General features: G+C 41.5%; 1 protein-coding gene across 14 annotated transcripts in view; it reads right to left on the bottom strand.

Annotated features, from left to right (window-relative positions):
• Positions 1–19,000, bottom strand: part of SUDS3 (SDS3 homolog, SIN3A corepressor complex component) — a 384,413-nt gene that overhangs the window by 218,708 nt on the left and 146,705 nt on the right. For 11 of the 14 annotated variants that reach the window (XM_082355963.1, XM_082355973.1, XM_082355977.1 and 8 more), the window contains one exon: positions 13,363–13,428. The exons of 2 other annotated variants lie outside the window; for them this stretch is intronic. In XM_082355963.1, coding sequence (XP_082212089.1) covers positions 13,363–13,428 — 66 coding nt within the window. Of the gene's footprint in view, positions 1–3,403; positions 8,075–13,362; positions 13,429–19,000 lie in introns of those variants that run through there. One more of the 14 variants, XM_082355980.1, reaches the window with a different exon arrangement.

The following is a 19,000-nucleotide window of genomic DNA, read 5'->3' as shown; positions in this document are numbered from 1 at the left end:
CTCACCCCTGTCTGTAAGATGGGGAAGTAAATGACCTGCACCTCACAGGCAGGTGCTGAAGAGGAAGTGAGTAAGCATTAAGTAAGCACCTGACTCAGGTGTAAACGGGCAAAATGAAGGCTGACCCATGTGATAGGAAAATCCCTTCAGTGCTTGGCCAGGTGACCTTGGGCAAGTCATGTAGCTTCTCTGAACCTCATTTCCTCAGCTGTAAAAAGGGGATACCCTACATCCCCAAGGTGGCGATGAGGCAGCCTGCAATGACACCTGCAAAGCCCCCAGCTCAGCCAGTGACTGCCGCAGAGAAAGTCTCATGACGACAGGTGGCCCTCACCCAGCCAGACCTGCTTTCCAGGACAGCACATCAGCTGAAAGGGGCTCCTCCCTCTGGAGGCAAGTGAAACATGTGCCCGCAGCGGCAACCCTTCAAGCTGTCAGACAGGCGGGGCACAACCCAATAGGTGCACTCTTGCTTCCCCCAGATGAATAAATCATTACGGGAGAGTGGTATGCCTCCCACCAGCATCCATAAGGACCTGAATTATATATGAAGGCAGCAAAAGCAATTTATCCCAGACACGTGCAAGTCATAACATGGGAGTTCTTGGGCGCCCAAGACAACTTTCAGATATTGCAGTTTTTATCAAAGCAAAAAAGGCCTCCAAAGGAGCACCCTGCCCCACGGGTGCGGGGATGCCTTACTCGGGCTTATTTATTATCAGAGGAGAGAAATCTACTCTCCCTCCCGGTTCTGCCACATCCCCCCATCTGCCGCCCCAGCATGGCTGCTTCTCAGCTCAGGAGCCCTGGGATTTGAGGGTGAGCGGCCAAGAGCAGCCCCCTTCCTTGGAGGGAACCATCTGCTGGCAGGCCGGGAGCGGGACCAGGTGTGCTCCAGATCCCTGGAGGGAGAGGGGAGAGGAAGAGGAATTGCAAGACGAGAAAATGGTCCGGTAGCAAGAGCTCTAAGCCAGAGCTCCGGAGTCCCACCTTCGCCACTGATTACGTGGGGGAAACCGAGGCACTGAAAGGTTGGTCAAGGTCACGTGGAGAGAGAGGGGAGGAGCTGGAATGACAACTCAGTTACACTCAACAGACATTTATTCAGTGTCTACAGTGTGCCGGCCCTAGGGATACATGGTAGAGATGCGCATGTGACTTCCCGCTGCCCCTTCCAACCGTCGCCCTCCGGCCCTGGGCTTCTGCTCCCCCTGCCTGCCTTGCTGCTGATGCTCAAATGTGCCAAGTGCACCCCTACCTTAGGGCTTTTGTATGTGCTGTTCCTTCTTTTTTTTTTTTTTAAACATCTTTATTGGAGTATAATTGCTTTACAATGGTGTGTTAGTTTCTGCTTTATAACAAAGTGAATCAGTTATACATATACATATGTTCCCATATCTCTTCCCTCTTGCATCTCCCTCCCTCCCACCCTCCCTAACCCACCCCTCTAGGTGGTCACAAAGCACCGAGCTGATCTCCCTGTGCTATGCGGCTGCTTCCCACTAGCTATCTATTTTACGTTTGGTAGTGTATATATGTCCATGCCACTCTCTCTCTTTGTCACAGCTTACCCTTCCCCCTCCCCGTATCCTCAAGTCCTTTCTCTAGTAGGTCTGTGTCTTTATTCCCGCCTTGCCCCTAGGTTCTTCATGACCTTTTTTTTTTTTTTTTAGATTCCATATATATGTGTTAGCATATGGTATTTGTTTTTCTCTTTCTGACTTACTTCACTCTGTATGACAGACTCTAGGTCCATCCACCTTACTACAAATAACTCAATTTTGTTTCTTTTTATGGCTGAGTAATATTCCATTGTATATATGTGCCACATCTTCTTTATCCATTCATCTGTTGATGGACACGTAGGTTGCTTCCAGGTCCTGGCTACTGTAAATAGAGCTGCAATGAACATTGTGGTACATGACTCTTTTTGAATTATGGTTTTCTCAAGGTATATGCCCAGTAGTGGGATTGCTGGGTCATGTGGTAGTTCTATTTTTAGTTTTTTAAGGAACCTCCATACTGTTCTCCATAGTGGCTATATCAATTTACATTCCCACCAACAGTGCAAGAGGGTTTCCTTTTCTCCACACCCTCTCCAGCATTTATTGTTTCTAGATTTTTTGATGATGGCCATTCTGACTGGTGTGAGATGATATCTCATTGTAGTTTTGATTTGCATTTCTCTAATGATTAATGATGTTGAGCATTCTTTCATGTGTTTGTTGGCAATCTGTATATATTCTTTGGAGAAATGTCTATTTAGGTCTTCGGCCCATTTTTGGATTGGGTTGTTTGTTTTTTTGATATTGAGCTGTATGAGCTGCTTATAAATTTTGGAGATTAATCCTTTGTCAGTTGCTTCATTGGCAAATATTTTCTCCCATTCTGAGGGCTGTCTTTGCGTCTTGTTTATGGTTTCCTTTGCTGTGCAAAAGCTTTGAAGTTTCATTAGGTCCCATTTGTTTATTTTTGTTTTTATTTCCATTTCTCTAGGAGGTGGGTCAAAAAGGATCTTGCTGTGATTTATGTCATAGAGTGTTCTGCCTATGTTTTCCTCTAAGAGTTCAATTGTGTCTGGCCTTACATTTAGGTCTCGAATCCATTTTGAGTTTATTTTTGTGTATGGTGTTAGGGAGTGTTCTAATTTCATTCTTTTACATGTAGCTGTCCAGTTTTCCCAGCACCACTTATTGAAGAGGCTGTCTTTTCTCCACTGTATATTCTTGCCTCCTTTATCAAAGATAAGGTGACCCTATGTGCGTGGGTTTATCTCTGGGCTTTCTATCCTGTTCCATTGATCTATATTTCTGTTTTTGTGCCAGTACTATACTGTCTTGATGACTGTAGCTTTGTAGTATAGTCTGAAGTCAGGGAGCCTGATTCCTCCAGCTCCCTTTTTCGTTCTCAAGATTGCTTTGGCTATTCGGGGTCTTTTGTGTTCCCATACAAATTGTGAAATTTTTTGTTCTAGTTCTGTGAAAACTGCCAGTGGTAGGTTGATAGGGATTGCACTGAATCTGTAGATTGCTTTGGGTAGTAGAGTCATTTTCATAATGTTTATTCTTCCAATCCAAGAACATGGTATATCTCTCCATCTATTTGTATCATCTTTAATTTCTTTCATCAGTGTCTTATAATTTTCTGCATACAGGTCTTTTGTCTCCTTAGGTAGGTTTATTCCTAGATATTTTATTCCTTTTGTTGCAATGGTAAATGGGAGTGTTTTCTTAATTTCACTTTCAGATTTTTCATCATTAGTGTATAGGAATGCAAGAGATTTGTGTGCATTAATTTTGTATCCTGCTACTTTACCAAATTCATTGATTAGCTCTAGTAGTTTTCTGGTAGCATCTTTAGGATTCTCTATGTATAGTATCATGTCATCTGCAAACAGTGACAGCTTTACTTCTTCTTTTCCAATTTGGATTCCTTTTATTTCTTTTTCTTCTCTGATTGCTGTGGCTAAAACTTCCAAAACTATGTTGAATAATAGTGGTGAGAGTGGGCAACCTTGTCTTGTTCCTGATCTTAGTGGAAATGGTTTCAGTTTTTCACCATTGAGGACGATGTTGGCTGTGGGTTTGTCATATATGGCCTTTATTACATTGAGGAAAGTTCCCTCTATGCCTGCTTTCTGCAGGGTTCTTATAATAAATGGGTATTGAATTGTGTCAAAAGCTTTCTCTGCATCGATTGAGATGATCATATGGTTTTTCTCCTTCAATTTGTTAATATGGTGTATCACATTGATTGATTTGCATATATTGAAGAATCCTTGTATTCCTGGGACAAACCCCACTTGATCATGGTGTATGATCCTTTTAATGTGCTGCTGGATTCTGTTTGTTAGTATTTTGTTGAGGATTTTTGCACCTATGTTCATCAGTGATATTGGCCTGTAGTTTTCTTTCTTTGCGACATCTTTGTTTGGTTTTGGTATCAGGGTGATGGTGGTCTCGGAGAATGAGTTTGGGAGTGTTCCTCCCTCTGCTATATTTTGGAAGAGTTTGAGAAGGATAGGTGTTAGCTCTTCTCTAAATATTTGATAGAATTCGCCTGTGAAGCCAGCTGGTCCTGGGCTTTTGTTTGTTGGAAGATTTTTAATCACAGTTTCAATTTCAGTGCTTGTGATTGTTCTGTTCATATTTTCTATTTCTTCCTGGTTCAGTCTCGGAAGGTTGTGCATTTCTAAGAATTTGTCCATTTCTTCCAGGTTGTCCATTTTATTGGCATAGAGTTGCTTGTAGTAATCTCTCATGATCCTTTGTATTTCTGCAGTGTCAGTTGTTACTTCTCCTTTTTCATTTCTAATTCTATTGATTTGAGTTTTCTCCCTTTTTTTCTTGATGAGTCTGGCTAATGGTTTATCAATTTTGTTTATCTTCTCAAAGAACCACCTTTTAGTTTTATTGATCTTTGCTATCATTTCCTTCATTTCTTTTTCATTTATTTCTCATCTGATCTTTATGATTTCTTTCCTTCTGCTAACTTTGGGGTTTTTCTGTTTGTGCTGTTCCTTCTGCCTGGAATGCTGTTCCTCCAGATCTTTGCATAACTGACCCCCTCCCCTCGTGGTCTCTGCTCAAATGTCACCTTCTCAGGGAGGACTACCCTGACCACCTTATCCAAACTGGCAAGCCCCTCCCGTGCCCTGAGGCTCCATCACCTTGTCGCATGTTGGGTTGTCCAGAAGCAAACACAGCGTGTAGAGGGGAAAGCAGGTTTGAGAAAAGGGGGGAAGATCAACTGTTTTGGTTGACAAAGCCTTGTCCACACGAGCAAAGAGCTCTGCAGGCAAGTACTGTCCCCCAAAATGTTCCGAGTCAGCCTGAAATGTATCCCCCTCTTCTTGCAGTCACTGGATGCAGGTTGCCCTGGAAAAGGTGTGAGCTTGGCAAGGTGTCTTTGCAGCTCAGGCTGACCCTGAAGGAGCTGACAGGTGCGGGCTGTCTGCTGACCACCCTCCCACAGCCAACCAGCAAGTCCTTCTTTGTCAGGACACGTGGGTGGAGCATCCCCATGTCTACAGCATCCCTGATCCTGCTTGAAATCTCTTCCCAGCACTTACCACCACCCAACACTGTATATAACTATGTATTTACTTATTATCTTTCCACACAACTCGACTCTTGTCTTCAGGAATATAAGCAATGGCTGTCTTGTTCTCCTTGCCTAGAACACTGCTTGGCATAGAGCAGATACCTAATAAAAATGTGCCCAATGAATGAATGAATGAATGAGTGCCTCCCACTGCTCCCAACTTAACAAGGAAGACTGGACAGTGAACGGTTACATTTCAGCATGGTAAGCACTGTCAAAGGGGATATCCCAAGGGCAACAGGGGGCCTCTAACCCAGCCTGGGATGGGGAGTGTCCAGGGAAGGCTGTCTGACTCCAAGTCCACTGCTATTCCCACTTCACCAGGACAGGACAGGCGATGTGAAAGCAGCTGCCATTGCACTCAGGGCTCCTCCATCATCTTGATGTGTCAGGTACGGTTGCTTAACCATTTCATGTTTTTATATACTGCCTGTCCGACCAGGTTATAACTTCTCTGAGCCCAGGGAGCATGTCTTACATTTCTTTTTTTTATCCCCCTCAGTGGGAGTGTGGTGTTTTGTGCACCACTGACACTCACTGCATAATTACTGAATATGTGAATCAGGCCTATAAGGATGAAGCAGCATGGCTATGGGTGACTAGGTTTTCTGACCTCCAGTTGGGAGACAAGGTCTATAAAAATAAAAACGGCTCTCGCTCAGTGAGCGCCAGCTCCAGCCAGATACTGTGCCAAGCCCTTTGCATATATCACACTATCAGTTCTCATGGCAGCCTTGCAAGGTAGAGGTCTGAATATTGTCTCCATTTTACAGATGAGGAAACTGAGGCCCAGAGAGGGGAAAACATTTTCCCAAAATCACACAGTCAATATGTGGTCGAGCTGCCAGACAAGCCTGCACTGATGCTCTTAACCATTACACTGACCTTTTAAGGTTAGCAAGACAGTTTTAAATCAGGATAGAATCATAAAACCTGGGTTGTGAGATCAAACATCTCCATCAGCCTGAAGTCACTAGGGTCTCTGGGTATTCAAGTCAGGGAGCATGACAAATGGCCACTCAGCCCCATTCATTCTCATCTCTGTAGTGATTCCTGATGTCTTCTCTCAGTCACTGATTGTGTCTCCACCAGAAGAAAGAACCAGAAGCTGTCTCCCTAAGAGATTTATGTGACAGCATGAAGGTTGGGTGATTGCACCCAGATCATTACAAATATGGAAACCTGGCTTTCTCAGCACACAGCGCAGTATCATCCCTAGGGATTAGACTCACATTAGCCACACTTTGAGACTGATGTGTAAACCAGATGACAACTTGTTCATGTGCAAAGAGAAATTACTACAGTAGGGATTGGTTCAGAAAGTCTACACAACCAGTACTTTCTCTCCTGGTAAGAAGACCAGCCTGGGGGAATAAATAATAATCTGGTTTCTTGATGCATAAACTCAGGACAAGGAGAGACAATGTTTAGTGGCAGCAAACTGAAATGGCTGGGAGCAAGCATTTCATGGAAAAGATAGTTCAGATGGGATCGTAACTAGTACGAGTCAATTGGCAGCAATATCTGCATCCATCTTGTGGCAGAGATTTTTGGTTGTTGCCAAAAGGCCATTGTCAATTCCCTTTCCCATGGTTGCTTCACATTGTAGAGATTAGATAAACATACACTCACTTTCCTTAGAACTATGGGTGGTCATAGCTGGCCAATGAAACACAATGGCAAGTCATCTTAGGGGGTTCTGGGAAGATATTTGCCTTCCTGGTGAGAGGTACGGAGGCAAGAGAAGAGCTCACTGGTACTACCTCTTTCCCCTTCTTTTTGCTTAAGCATGGATGTGATACCTGGAGCTGCAGTAGCCATCTTGCAACTATGAGGAAGATGAAAAGCCAATGTGCTAAGGTTTATGGAATGGAAACCTTAGACACATGGATCATTGATAGTATTGTTGATCTGCTGCACCAAACCTGAAACTTCCTACATCCAGACTTCCCATTAGAGAAGATCATTAAATGTCTTTGTTGCTTAATCCATTGTTGTTTCAGTTACCTGTTGCATGATTACAAATCACTCCAAAATTAAGTGGCTTTAAACAACAACCATTATTATCTCTCATGATTCTGTGAGTTGACTGGGCTCAGCAGGGCAGTTATTCTCTCCACGTGGTGTTGACTGGGGTTGCGATCATCTGGAAACTCGACTGGGTTGAATGCCCAAAGGAGCTCGTTCACGTGCCTGGCAGTTGGCTGACAGCTCAGCCTTTCTCGGTATGGCTTGGGTTTCTCACAGCATGGCAGCTGGGTCCCAAAAGGGAGTCTTCCAAGTGTGCAAATGTAGAAGTTGCAGATCTTTTGCAGCCCAGCCTCGGAAATTACAGAGCATCACTTCCACTTCATTTTATTTTTCAAAGTAAGTCACAGGGTGAGCCCAGGTTCAAGAGGAAGGGAAGGAGACACTGCCTCTTTTTTTTTTTTTTTTTTTTTGACATTGCCTCTTAATGAGAGGAGTGGCAAGGAAGTTCCAGCCACCTTTAATTGACCACAGTTATCAACCTGCTTTTATACGACTTGTGGCTGAAAGCATATCTCTAAATGCAGCCTGGCAAAGATCAAGACTCCCTCTCCACTGGGACAACCTGCAGTGGCTACGCTGCCAAGGTGGGCATTTGCAACTCTGTCCTTTAGGCCCCCACGGCAGATCATGATGGATACAACCTTGCTTTAAATATGTTAACACATTCAGTCACATGACAGACAAGTCTTGCAGGCCTAGGAGCCATTCTGTCTCTTTAAGGTGACCCTGCATTGCTCTGCTTTGATCTATAATATATTGGCTTCATGGTTTAACTCTCAGAAGGCAATCTTTACTTCTTGTGTTTTCCAAGTGCTTGAGAAAACATCACTGTAGCCCCCTAAACCTGGCAGCAATCTCCATCAAGATGATTATCCTTCTTGCCCTGTCTGTATTGTAGGGTCACTGAAAGAATCAGATGGGATGATGGCTGGAAAAGTACCTTGGAATGGTTAAGAGGGATTATTACTATCATATTCAAATAAGCATGTTGTGTTAGTTACGGCTTTTTTGGTAAAAGTGACATAAAACCCAATTCGACCCAGTTTATGCAAAAGGGAGAAAGGTTGGCCGGAAGTCTGAGGGAGTCTTTCCAGTTTCAGGCATGGTGGGATCCAGCAACTCAAACATCGTCAGCAGGACCTATTTTCTCTCCACCTCTTGGTCCTGATCTCCTCCAGGTTGTTTCATTTCTCAACAGGACAAGCTGCCAACAAGTTCAGGTGCATATCCTCCTAACTCTTTAAACAAAACTCCTTCTCCTGACCATTACGGGTCCAAGTTGAGCAACATGCCCATCTCTTAACCAATCCTTATGGCTAAGGGCATGTAATGGGAAGGGGAGACACATGTTATGAAGTATGGGTGCTTTGACAGGCACACCGTGAGTGAGCAGAGAACACAGATGTGCAGAGAGAAGCAGGGAGTGGAGTGGTCATGGCGAGAAGTGGAAGAGAAAGACCATGCAGCTCCATGAGGAAAGTGGGGGGGCGGGACTTCCCTCCCTGGCTTTTTGTTTCTATCCTTGAGGAGAGAGTCAATCTTGGCAGAATACATTTAAAGAGACTCGATACTGATCCCAAATTTTCATAGCAAACTGGGGGGAAGAAAAAGGGTTTGAGTTGGAAATTTATCTTGAAAAATGAAACTAAAGCTTATCAACCTAACAAAATTTAGGTTACCATTTCAACAACACATGAGTTCTTATGAAGAACGAAAAGTGAATTAAGCAGTAAGGGTTTTTTGGGGGTAATTTTTCTGACAAAATCCTTCACTTCAGCTTTGGCTTTCATAGCATGATAGCAAAAAGGTCATTTAAAAAAATATTCAAGGGCTTCACCAATTTTTCCTAAGGCCTTCTTGAATCTTTTGATATTTAAATCTTTCTCTTTTGAAGCGCTCACCGTGTCACTTTCCTTGTCATTTTTTTTTTTTCTTCAACTGTTAACTCTTTGGGGGGAGGGATGTTCGAAACACTGAATAACTGATATGACAGCATGGAATGATCAACAGTCACCACAACAGCCAGCGTGGCTGAATCTGTGGGTTCTGGCTGGGTATCAGTACTGATTGTTCTAAGACCACCAGACTCCCAGGGGTTGTCTGTGATTTTTCTGTTCTTTAAGCACGTTTCATCAACTTCATGGAATCCTGCACTTTGGGCAAGATTTCCAATCAAACATTTGCAGTTGGATTACACTGCATATGCACCAGGGTCAGACAGTCAGTGAGAGGCTGATTCTCTTTGATAGGACTCATTTGCTATAAGAAACAGCAATCCCTCCCAGGACATGTGATGGGCACTCAAAATTCAGGGGGTCCTTCAGAGAGACTAAGCCACAAGGAAGCTGATGTGGTAGAAAAGGATTCATGCTAATATTAATCATTAAAATTTTTAACAATTGATGTTGTACAATTACTGAAAGAGCTGGAGGACAACTTTTACGTCTCTACACAACTCCATCATCTCCAGGACTCAGATGATAAATACTCAATAACAAAGACCTCCTGAGTTTTGTTTGTGAACTAGCTTGCATGGATTGCCCTTTCTTGCAGGCAATAAGTCTTGCCAAAGACAGTCAGGATTTATGCATAGGGTCACCAGACGGTTTCGACAGAAATATCAGAACCACTTGGAAAAAATACGATGACCATGAATGGGTCTGATATTTTCTGAATTTGTTTCCTAAGTGAAATGCTCAAATATCAGCCTACATGGTTCAAACTGGAAATCCTATTTATAAAATTCAGGACAGATCCCTTACACAACTGTAGTCTTTAGCCCACCCATTCAGAGAGGTGTGGGGCTTCCCTTGCTAATCATGGGACAGAAAACAGAGTAAACACAGAAGAGGGAAAGGAGCAGCTGAATTGATGAATTCTACATCTCGTCTCTTTGCTGAGGCTTTGGAGTTCTGATCCTCAGACTTAGGGGGCAGGGCTGGGGTGGTTACAGGTCACTGGATATCTTCCTGGCCTCAATTCTGAGGAACAACAGCAATTATTTCATGTTCTGCAATGCTAATTAACTCGAATCAGTCAAAGGCTTGCCCAGATAAGAAACAGTTCTGAAAATAGACTTGTGAATTCTGCAGACTATGAACTTTCCTTAATTAACATGTTAACATACATCCTTCCCATGCCTCAAGTCAAAGCTTTTTCAATCTTGGGAATAGAAAAGCAAGAGCATCTGAAGCTAGCAATCATTGGCTCTCAAGAGTCTAGCGGTACAAAGCTGCAGTTCTACAGCCTGACAGGTGTGGATGTAAATCTTGGCTCTGGTACTTGCTAACTGCGTGACCTTGGGTAAGTCATTTAACTTGTGTGTGCCTCAGTTTTCCAATCTGTAAAATGAGGAAAATAATAGTATCTACCTCATGGGGTTGTTGTATTAAGTATAAATATTTTCAAGACCTAACACATAATGAACGTCTAAAAATTATTATGAATCTGACCCAGTGGGTAGACAATCTAGATTTCTTTCCCCTACTAGGCCATTATTCTTCCTTGTAGTAATAGCCCCTTGGGTTTCGTTGGAGTAACCACCCCTTCTCTGCTCAGGGTGGTTCAAGAGGGACTAAATTCACCCCAACTCCAGGGCTGAAACTATGTATTAGTTTGCTAGGGCTTCACAGACTGGGTAACTTAAACAACAAAAATTTCTCACAGTTCTGGAGGCTAAAGGTCTGAGATCAAGGCGTTGGCAGGGTTAATTTCTTCTGAGGCCTCTCTCCTTGGCTTGCAGACGGTCATCTTCTCCCTGTGTCTTCACATGGTCTTCCCTCTGTATGTGTCTGTGTCCTAATTTCCTCTTCTTGTGAGGACACCAGTCATATTGGATTAGGGCCCAACCAAATGACCTAATTTTACCTTAATTACCTCTTTAAAGACCCTATCTCCAAAATATAGTCACATTATGAGATACTGGGGGGTTAGGACTTCAACATATGAATCTGGGGGAGACAAAACTCAGCCCATAAAAATTTGTGACCCAGATCTGGCCAAAATATTTCCCTTCCCCTGGTCAGAGTGATTGATTCAACCCAAGACATTTGTTAAAAACCTAAGTACAGAGAATTTCTTCATTTGCAAGATTGTGTGTTGCAAAAAAAAAGTGTGGAATGGAACTGCTGGGGTCACCATACGGAAAAGACCAATATAGAAGAAAACATAACAGAGAGATGGAAAGAGAGAGACAGTCCTGATGTCATCATTTGAGCCCCTGGAGCCAGCTGAGCCTGAAGCTCGAATGACAGTTCATTCATATAATTCACTAAACATCCCCTTTTGTGACTTTAGCCACTTCGAACTGGGTTTCTGTCACTTCCAACCAAAGAAGTCTTGCCTAGCATAGCCCCTACTTAGTTATTAAGCAGCTTGTAGATCCCAAAGAAACAGAAAGAAAAGGAGAGGATCGAGAGAGAGGACTGCAAAGTGGAAGGAATATTTACAGAAAAAACTAGGTAGGAATCATGAGCATATATTACAGGGGACGGGGTAGATTTAAGAACAGATGTGTATTCCTTTCAGCCTAATGTAATAAATCTGACTGCACAGTACTTGAGGCAAGTAGTTCTTCACTAAACCACAGTCTTCTGAGAGGCAGTAATAGTATCTTGTTCAGATGCAATGTATCCCAAGTGCCTAGGCGCTCAAAAATATTTGTGGATTTGAATGAGCTTACTAAGAAATCTTTTGCATTTTATGATTTAACATAGACACCCTTTAAATAATGAATTTGCCATAGCATTATATTTGCAAACTCCCAGTGCACTCACTGTTGGAGAATTACACTGATAATCACACAGTTGTCGAGTATTAATTTTAATGAGGACTAATAACTCAAAGAGGAAACTTTCAAGTGCATCCTCTCACCATTAGCTGACCTGTAACTGGCCCCTTCTTTACCCGTAAATCGCATTATAATTCTCTTTTGCAATCTGGAACTGCTTTGCTTGGGACCCATTACAGCCCCTCGTGAAAGAGGTTTGGGTGGGAGAAGGGAAGAAGGTATGTTTACGACACTGGACAGCAGCAGGGAGTGAGAAGAGTCTGGCCTCCTCTACTTGGCTAACGGCACTGGAGAAGAACCCTGAACTTGGGAGATGCTAAGTTTCTATCAAGCTGGTGGTTACCTGCCCATCCTCCCCTCTAGAGAGAGATTATTCCTTACCCTGGAAGGTAAGTAAATGTCTCTGGAATATGGGGCTTGCTGTAGGTTTACTGCCCTACAAAGGTAAGCAAATATCCTCCAGGAAGAGAAGGGAACTTTCTTATCTTGGAATGTCTCCTGGGAGAGAGAGTTTCTCTATCTTCAGCTTGCTATTCAATCAGCCTTGAACGAAACTTATCAGTGTCCGTTCCCGGGAAGGCCCAGACCATACAAGAACCCAGTGAATCCAGGGAGAACTCTCTCCCAACAGACATGTGCGGAGGTGACAATGACACAGGATGGAAGGAATCCCTGGATCCCTGACTCACCAGATGGAGGAGAGCCTTTGCCACCTCACATGAGGCTTTATCTGAGCAAAAAATAAACTTTTGTGATGTTCGACCACTGAGATTTCAGGTCTCGTCTACTGTGGCAGCTAGCATTAATAATCCTAACAAAGATGACTTTAACATACATTGAACAAATTATACTTGTATGAGAAATAAGAGAGCTAGAAAATATACAGTAAACAGCAAATGACAAGGATGGGGTGGGATTTGGGAGAGGGTAGAAGATTATGAAGAAGTTGTCACCTTACTAGTGACAGTGTGAAAGGAAACAGAATTTGAGAGACAAGCCACAGCCGTCCAGGACCACATCCCCCCAGGCTCAGCACATCCAAGTGTAATCAGCCCACCTCAGTCATGAGCATCCATACTGGAGCAAAAGCTGAGGATGACTTTCACACCAGTTTAGACATTTCCAGATCATCCTAAGCTCAATTACAGCTAAACCAATAACATGCCCCAAACATCATTATTGGAAAATCACCAACCAGGCCTGCTAATTGTATTTGCGGCCTCTTCACCATATTAGTAAAGCAATAAGTGCAGCATGATCTTCCCACGGGATAACTATTCACAAGGCCAATTTCCTTAGGAGGAGACTTTCATATTGCACCAGCTTGGAACTAATGCGTCTCGGGAAATCAACTGTCAGATCAATAACATTTGCAACCAGAAAATATTTGGAGCAAACAGTGGAGTACAGCCTGCAGGTGAGACCGATGTGATCCTTACCTGACACTTTCAAGCTGTCGTGACTCAGAACCTTTGGGGTCAATTTGGAGATACTGTTCACATTCCCTGGCAAGACAAAAAGAAGCCTCATTATAAGACTTTGCAACTCTTTCCTGGGAAGCTCACCATATTATCACTAAACTGAAAAAAGCAAACAACATTACTAAGCTCCTTCTGTGTTCCAAGGTTGACGCCTTGAGCAGTGTACATAGAAATAAGTGGTCTTTATGGAAGTCCGGAAGGAGTTCAAATTCCAGATCTGAAGCTTCCTAAGGCAGTTTTCTTTACTTCTCTGAGTCTCAATTTTCAAATCTGCACAATAGAAATAATAATACCTATTTTCCAAAAGTGTTTCGATCATTGAAGAGAAGGTGTGTAAAGTGACCAGCGTGGTGCGTGGCACACAGTAGGTGCTCACTAAATAGTTATTGCTATGACTATAAGTACCTCTTTTTAATTGAACTTAACCAATGTTCATTAAATGAATTAATGTTCCCCCTCAACTGGACCATTTGAGGGAAATAAGGAGTTTACACAGTGATCTAGATTGACCTCCATAACCCTTCCACCCAAATATAAAAGGCATCTCATTTTGTTTTTGAAGTAACAGAAAGAAATTGTCAGCTTCTCTTCTTTATGCTTTTTTTTTTTTTTTCAGGAAAAGCCCTTGATGTAACCTAGCATTCTACGAGTTTCAGATAAAGATTAAAAAGTCAATAAAAAAGGAAGAAAATACAAAAAGCATGGAAGAGTGAGAAGTATTTAACAATTCATAATGTTGGGGTTACTTCTGAATCAGGTAGGCCTGGGACTGAATTCTAGATTGAGTACTTAGCAAAGGTGTAGCTTGGGGAAAATAACATAATGTCTCTGAGCCATCGTTTACTCTATGCAAAATGGAAACACCATCCACTTCAAAGAGTTAAGGCAAACACTAAATAACATGATAAAATTTTAATGACTGTTAGTTCTCGTCCCCTCCTTTTCATCTCCCATCATTATAAGGCTCAAATTAATTCGGTAAATGTGGATTAGGCACTGTGGTGGACACAGGGGATATGGTGGTAAACAAGACCAACAAGGTCACTGTCTTCACATTCCAGACCCCATTCTGGAGGAGAATTGATAAATTACTCAACCAACTCCACAAATCAATGGAAAAGTGCACTTGTAAGAAGCACTAGGAAGAAATTAAATAACATGTTAATGAGAATTTGCTAAGAGAACCTGGCTGAAATGTTAAGAAAGCCCTCTCTGAAGGAGGCCTCTCTTGCCCATTATGGGTTGTAAGCATATTTCCTAAGGGTGAGAGGCTGGAAAGTACCACTGAGAGAGTAAGCATGGGGCCAGATCATGCTGAGCCTCACAGGGTGAGCTACAGGGCCTCCACATCGCACAACCACAGGAGACACCAAGTACACTGAACACACAGCAGCCCTGGTAGGCAATATTCAGAAAGCAGAAATCACAAAGGACCAGAAGCATAAATAAAATATAAAGGGTGTAAGGGAAAGCATTCAGAAGAAAAAAAAAATCATGGAACTTCCCAGTGCAGCTGTGATGGAAGAACTGAGGCAGACCAATATTCCCAACAAGTATAACTAGAAAAGCTGGATAAAATATTTACAAACGTTCAAAAATTCTATTTGAGGGCTTCCTTGGTGGCACAGTGGTTAAGAATCCGCCTGCCAATGCAGGGAACACGGGTTCGAGCCCTGGTCCAGGAAGATCCCACATGCCACGGAGCAACTAAGCCCGTGCGCCACAACTACTGAGCCTGCACTCTAGAGCCTGAGAGCCACAACTACTGAGCCCACATGCTGCAACTACTGAAGCCTGCACGCCTAGAGCCCGTGCTTCGCAATAAGAGAAGCCACCGCAATGAGAAGCCCGCGCACCGCAACAAAGAGTAAGCCCTGCTCGCCGCAACCAGAGAAAGCCTGCGTGCAGCAACGAAAACCCAGGCAGGAAAGGACAGGGGAAAGAAAACAAAAAGAAAAAAATAGTAATATTGTAGTTATAAAATCAAATATATCAGTAATTGCATTACATGTTAATTGATTAAACACTCCAATTAATAGACCTAGCTTGTCAGAGTGCGTTAGAACAAAACAGTTATATGCTGCTTATATGAGCTACACCATAAACATAAGGACACAGAAAGACTGAAAGTAAAAGAATGAAAAAACAAAAACAAAAAAACCACTAACCAAAAGAAAGGTGGTATAGTTAAAATATTATTAAGCCAAGTAATCCTAAAGTCAAGATGCATAACTAGAAATAAAGAGAAAATTTTCAATAAAAAGGTTAATTTGTGGCGATCGTATTGTAACGCATACAACTACTGGATCACTATGCTGTGCATCCGAAACTAACAGTGTTGTAGATCAACTATAGTTCAATTAAATTTTTTTTTTAATTTTTAAAAATTTTTTTAAAATTAATTTAAAATAAAGACAAATACAATCCGATTTTTTAAAAAAATAAGTATAGTGCTGAATTTCTTAGCAGTCACAGGTTTTCTAGCTTAATTCCACAGTGGTCAGAGAATCCTTGCTGAATAATTCCAATTCTTCTGTATTTTGACCATTCTATGTTTTGAATCATTTTATGATTGAACACTCTATATACCTTTGAAAATAATATGTATCCTTTCATTGTTTGGTATAGTGTCCTATAAAAAATAATATAAAATAAAATAGATTTTAAAAGGTTAATTTCACCAGGAAGAGATAGCAATTTTACATTCACATGCACATAATAGCATACTTTCAAAATACTCAAATCAAAAAACTAAGAAGAGGGAATTCCCTGGCGGTCCAGTGGTTAGGACTCCACGCTTCCAATGCAGGGGGCACAGGTTCGATCCCTGGGTGGGGAACTAACATCCCACAAGCCGCGTGGTGTGGCCAGTAAATAAATAAATAAAAAGAAAAGTGGAAAAATCCATAGTAATAGTTGAATATTTTAACAACCTCTCTCAGTAGCTAATAAAACAAGCAGACAAAAAAGTGGTAGGAGTATACAGATGTAAGCAACACAATTAATGAATTTGACTTATTTTGTATTAGAATGTTTAACAATAGATTGGACACAGCTTTTTAAAAAAAAGGATTAGTGAAACAGGAGAGAAGTCAGTATAAATCCTCCACTGCACCAAGGATAGCGGTATATGTACACATTTTTTTCAAGTGCACATGGAACATTTACCTAAAATGGGTCATAAGATAAATTTAAATAAATTTCAAGGATTAATATTAATCAGAATATATATTCTAACTATAATGCATTTATGCTAGAAATCAACAATAACTTTAAAATCTTTTAAAACCTGCCTGGAAATTAAGAAAAAGTCACAAAGGAAAGTAGGAATATTTTGAAATGAATGATAATAAAAATAAGACATATCAAAAAGTATGGTAAGTAGCTAAACCTCTAGTTAGGCAAAAACTTACAGCTTTTTTTCTTTTCTTTTTTTCTTTTTTAATTTTTTGGCCATGCCTCGCAGCATGTGGGATCTTAGCTCCCGACCAAGGATCGAACCTGTGCCCCCTGCAGTGGAAGCACAGAGTCTTAACCACGGGACCCCCAGGGAAGTCCCACAGCTTTAAGTGGATATATTAGAAAACAAGATAGGACGGAATCAATGATATAAATATCCATCTCAAGAAGTTAGAAAAAGAACAACAAATCAAACTCAAAGTAGAAGGAAGAAAATAACAAAGATAAAAGCAAAAAATCAATGAAACAGAAAACAAACTTACAATAGAGAAAATCAACAAAGCCCAAAATTGGTTCTTCAAAAAGGCTAATAAAATTGATAAATGCCAATCAAGATCCTATGGGCATTGAAAAGATAACAATATGATTATAAACAACTTTATACCATTAGAATTTGACAATGTAGATGAAGTATGCAAATTAGAAAAACACACCTTACCAAAACTGACGTAAGAAGAAATAAAATACCTGAATACTTCTATATCTATTAAAGAAATTGAATCTGTAATTAACATTCCCACAAAGAAATATCTAGATCCAGATATCGAATCCTTTCAAGCGTTTAAACAAGACATAATACTGACCTTACACAACATCTACTAGGAAATAGAAAAAAAAGAAACATTTCTCAATTCATTTTTTAAGGTCAACATAACCTTGATACGAACACCTGGATACCAAAACCTGACAAGGAAACTATAAGAAAAAAAAGTACAGTCCAAACTCTCTCTCAGACCCAGATGCAAAACTCCCAAACAAAATATTATCAAATCAAATGCAGTTATACATAAAAAGGATGCTAGATCATGACCAAGTTTGGTTTATCCCAGGACTACAAAGTTGATTTCACATTTGAAAAGAAATCACTATAATTGTCCACATTTATGGAACAAATGTCAAAAGAGAATACAGAATGATCTCAACAGATAAAGAAAAGCATTTGAAAAAGTCAAATACCCATTTATGGTTTAATCTTAGCACACTAAGATACTTTTGATAAACGGTAGCTACAAAAAACTAGCACCAACATCACATGTAATGGTGAAATATTGAAGATTTTCTCTATGAGGTTGGGAATGAGTTAGGGATACCTATTACACCACTTCTAACCCACCATATCAGAAGTTCTGCAGACCAGCTGTTCAGCCCATGCTCTCTGGCAACTTCCTCCGCCACCCAGAGGTAGGCCACTCCTATAGGTCAGGTGTGGCCCACATCTTCCTGTTTCTCCATCATTGGTGGACTGCGTATTTCTATGGGGCCCACACCTTCTCCAAAGAGCTCTGAATTTCAGCCTAGGCAGTGGGGATGGGGGCCCTTTTAAGTTTCCAAGCATCTTTATTTATTCACTATCTCTTGGCCCCAGGGGTAGTAACAACTTTCTGTAGTTGCTCCTGCTGTACCCCTTTGTCATCTTCTACCCTTTTAAATAATGATCCGCCTTTTTACTAGTCAACACATTTTTTTTTTTTTAAAGGAATGTAGTTTACTTATTTATTTATTTTTGGCTGCGTTGGGTCTTCGTTTCTGTGCGAGGGCTTTCTCTAGTTGCAGCAAGCGGGGGGCCACTCTTCATCGCGGTGCGCGGGCCTCTCACTATCGCGGCCTCTCTTGTTGCTGAGCACAGGCTCCAGACGCGCAGGCTCAGTAATTGTTGCTCACGGGCCTAGCTGCTCCGCGGCATGTGGGCTCTTCCCAGACCAGGGCTCGAACCCGTGTCCCCTGCAGTGGCAGGCAGATTCTCAACCACTGCGCCACCAGGGAAGCCCCTAGTCAACACATTTTTATATTAAATTTTCCCTATTCAAATTACTGGTCCAACTTCCGTCTCTTCATTGGACCCTGACTGATACAAGACCTAAATAAATGCAAGAATAAATAATATTCATGGATTGGAAGACTCAACATTCTAAAGAAGTCATTCTCTCTAAGTTGAACTATAGATTCTAACAAAACCTCAGTCAAAATCCCAACAGGTTTCTTTTTGTTTGCATTGATATGCTAATTCCATAATGTATACGGAAACAAAAAGGGCCAAGAATATCCAAGATAATCCTGATGATGAACTAAGTTCGAAGATTTATACTTTCAGATATTAAAAACTATGATGAAGCTACAGTAATTAAGACAGTGGGGT

Source organism: Balaenoptera borealis (assembly GCF_965194805.1).
Source record: "Balaenoptera borealis genome assembly, chromosome: 14".
In the NCBI taxonomy this organism is placed as follows: domain Eukaryota; kingdom Metazoa; phylum Chordata; class Mammalia; order Artiodactyla; family Balaenopteridae; genus Balaenoptera; species Balaenoptera borealis.
Note: the sequence above shows the minus strand (reverse complement) of the source record. Positions and strands in the feature narration are given on the sequence as shown.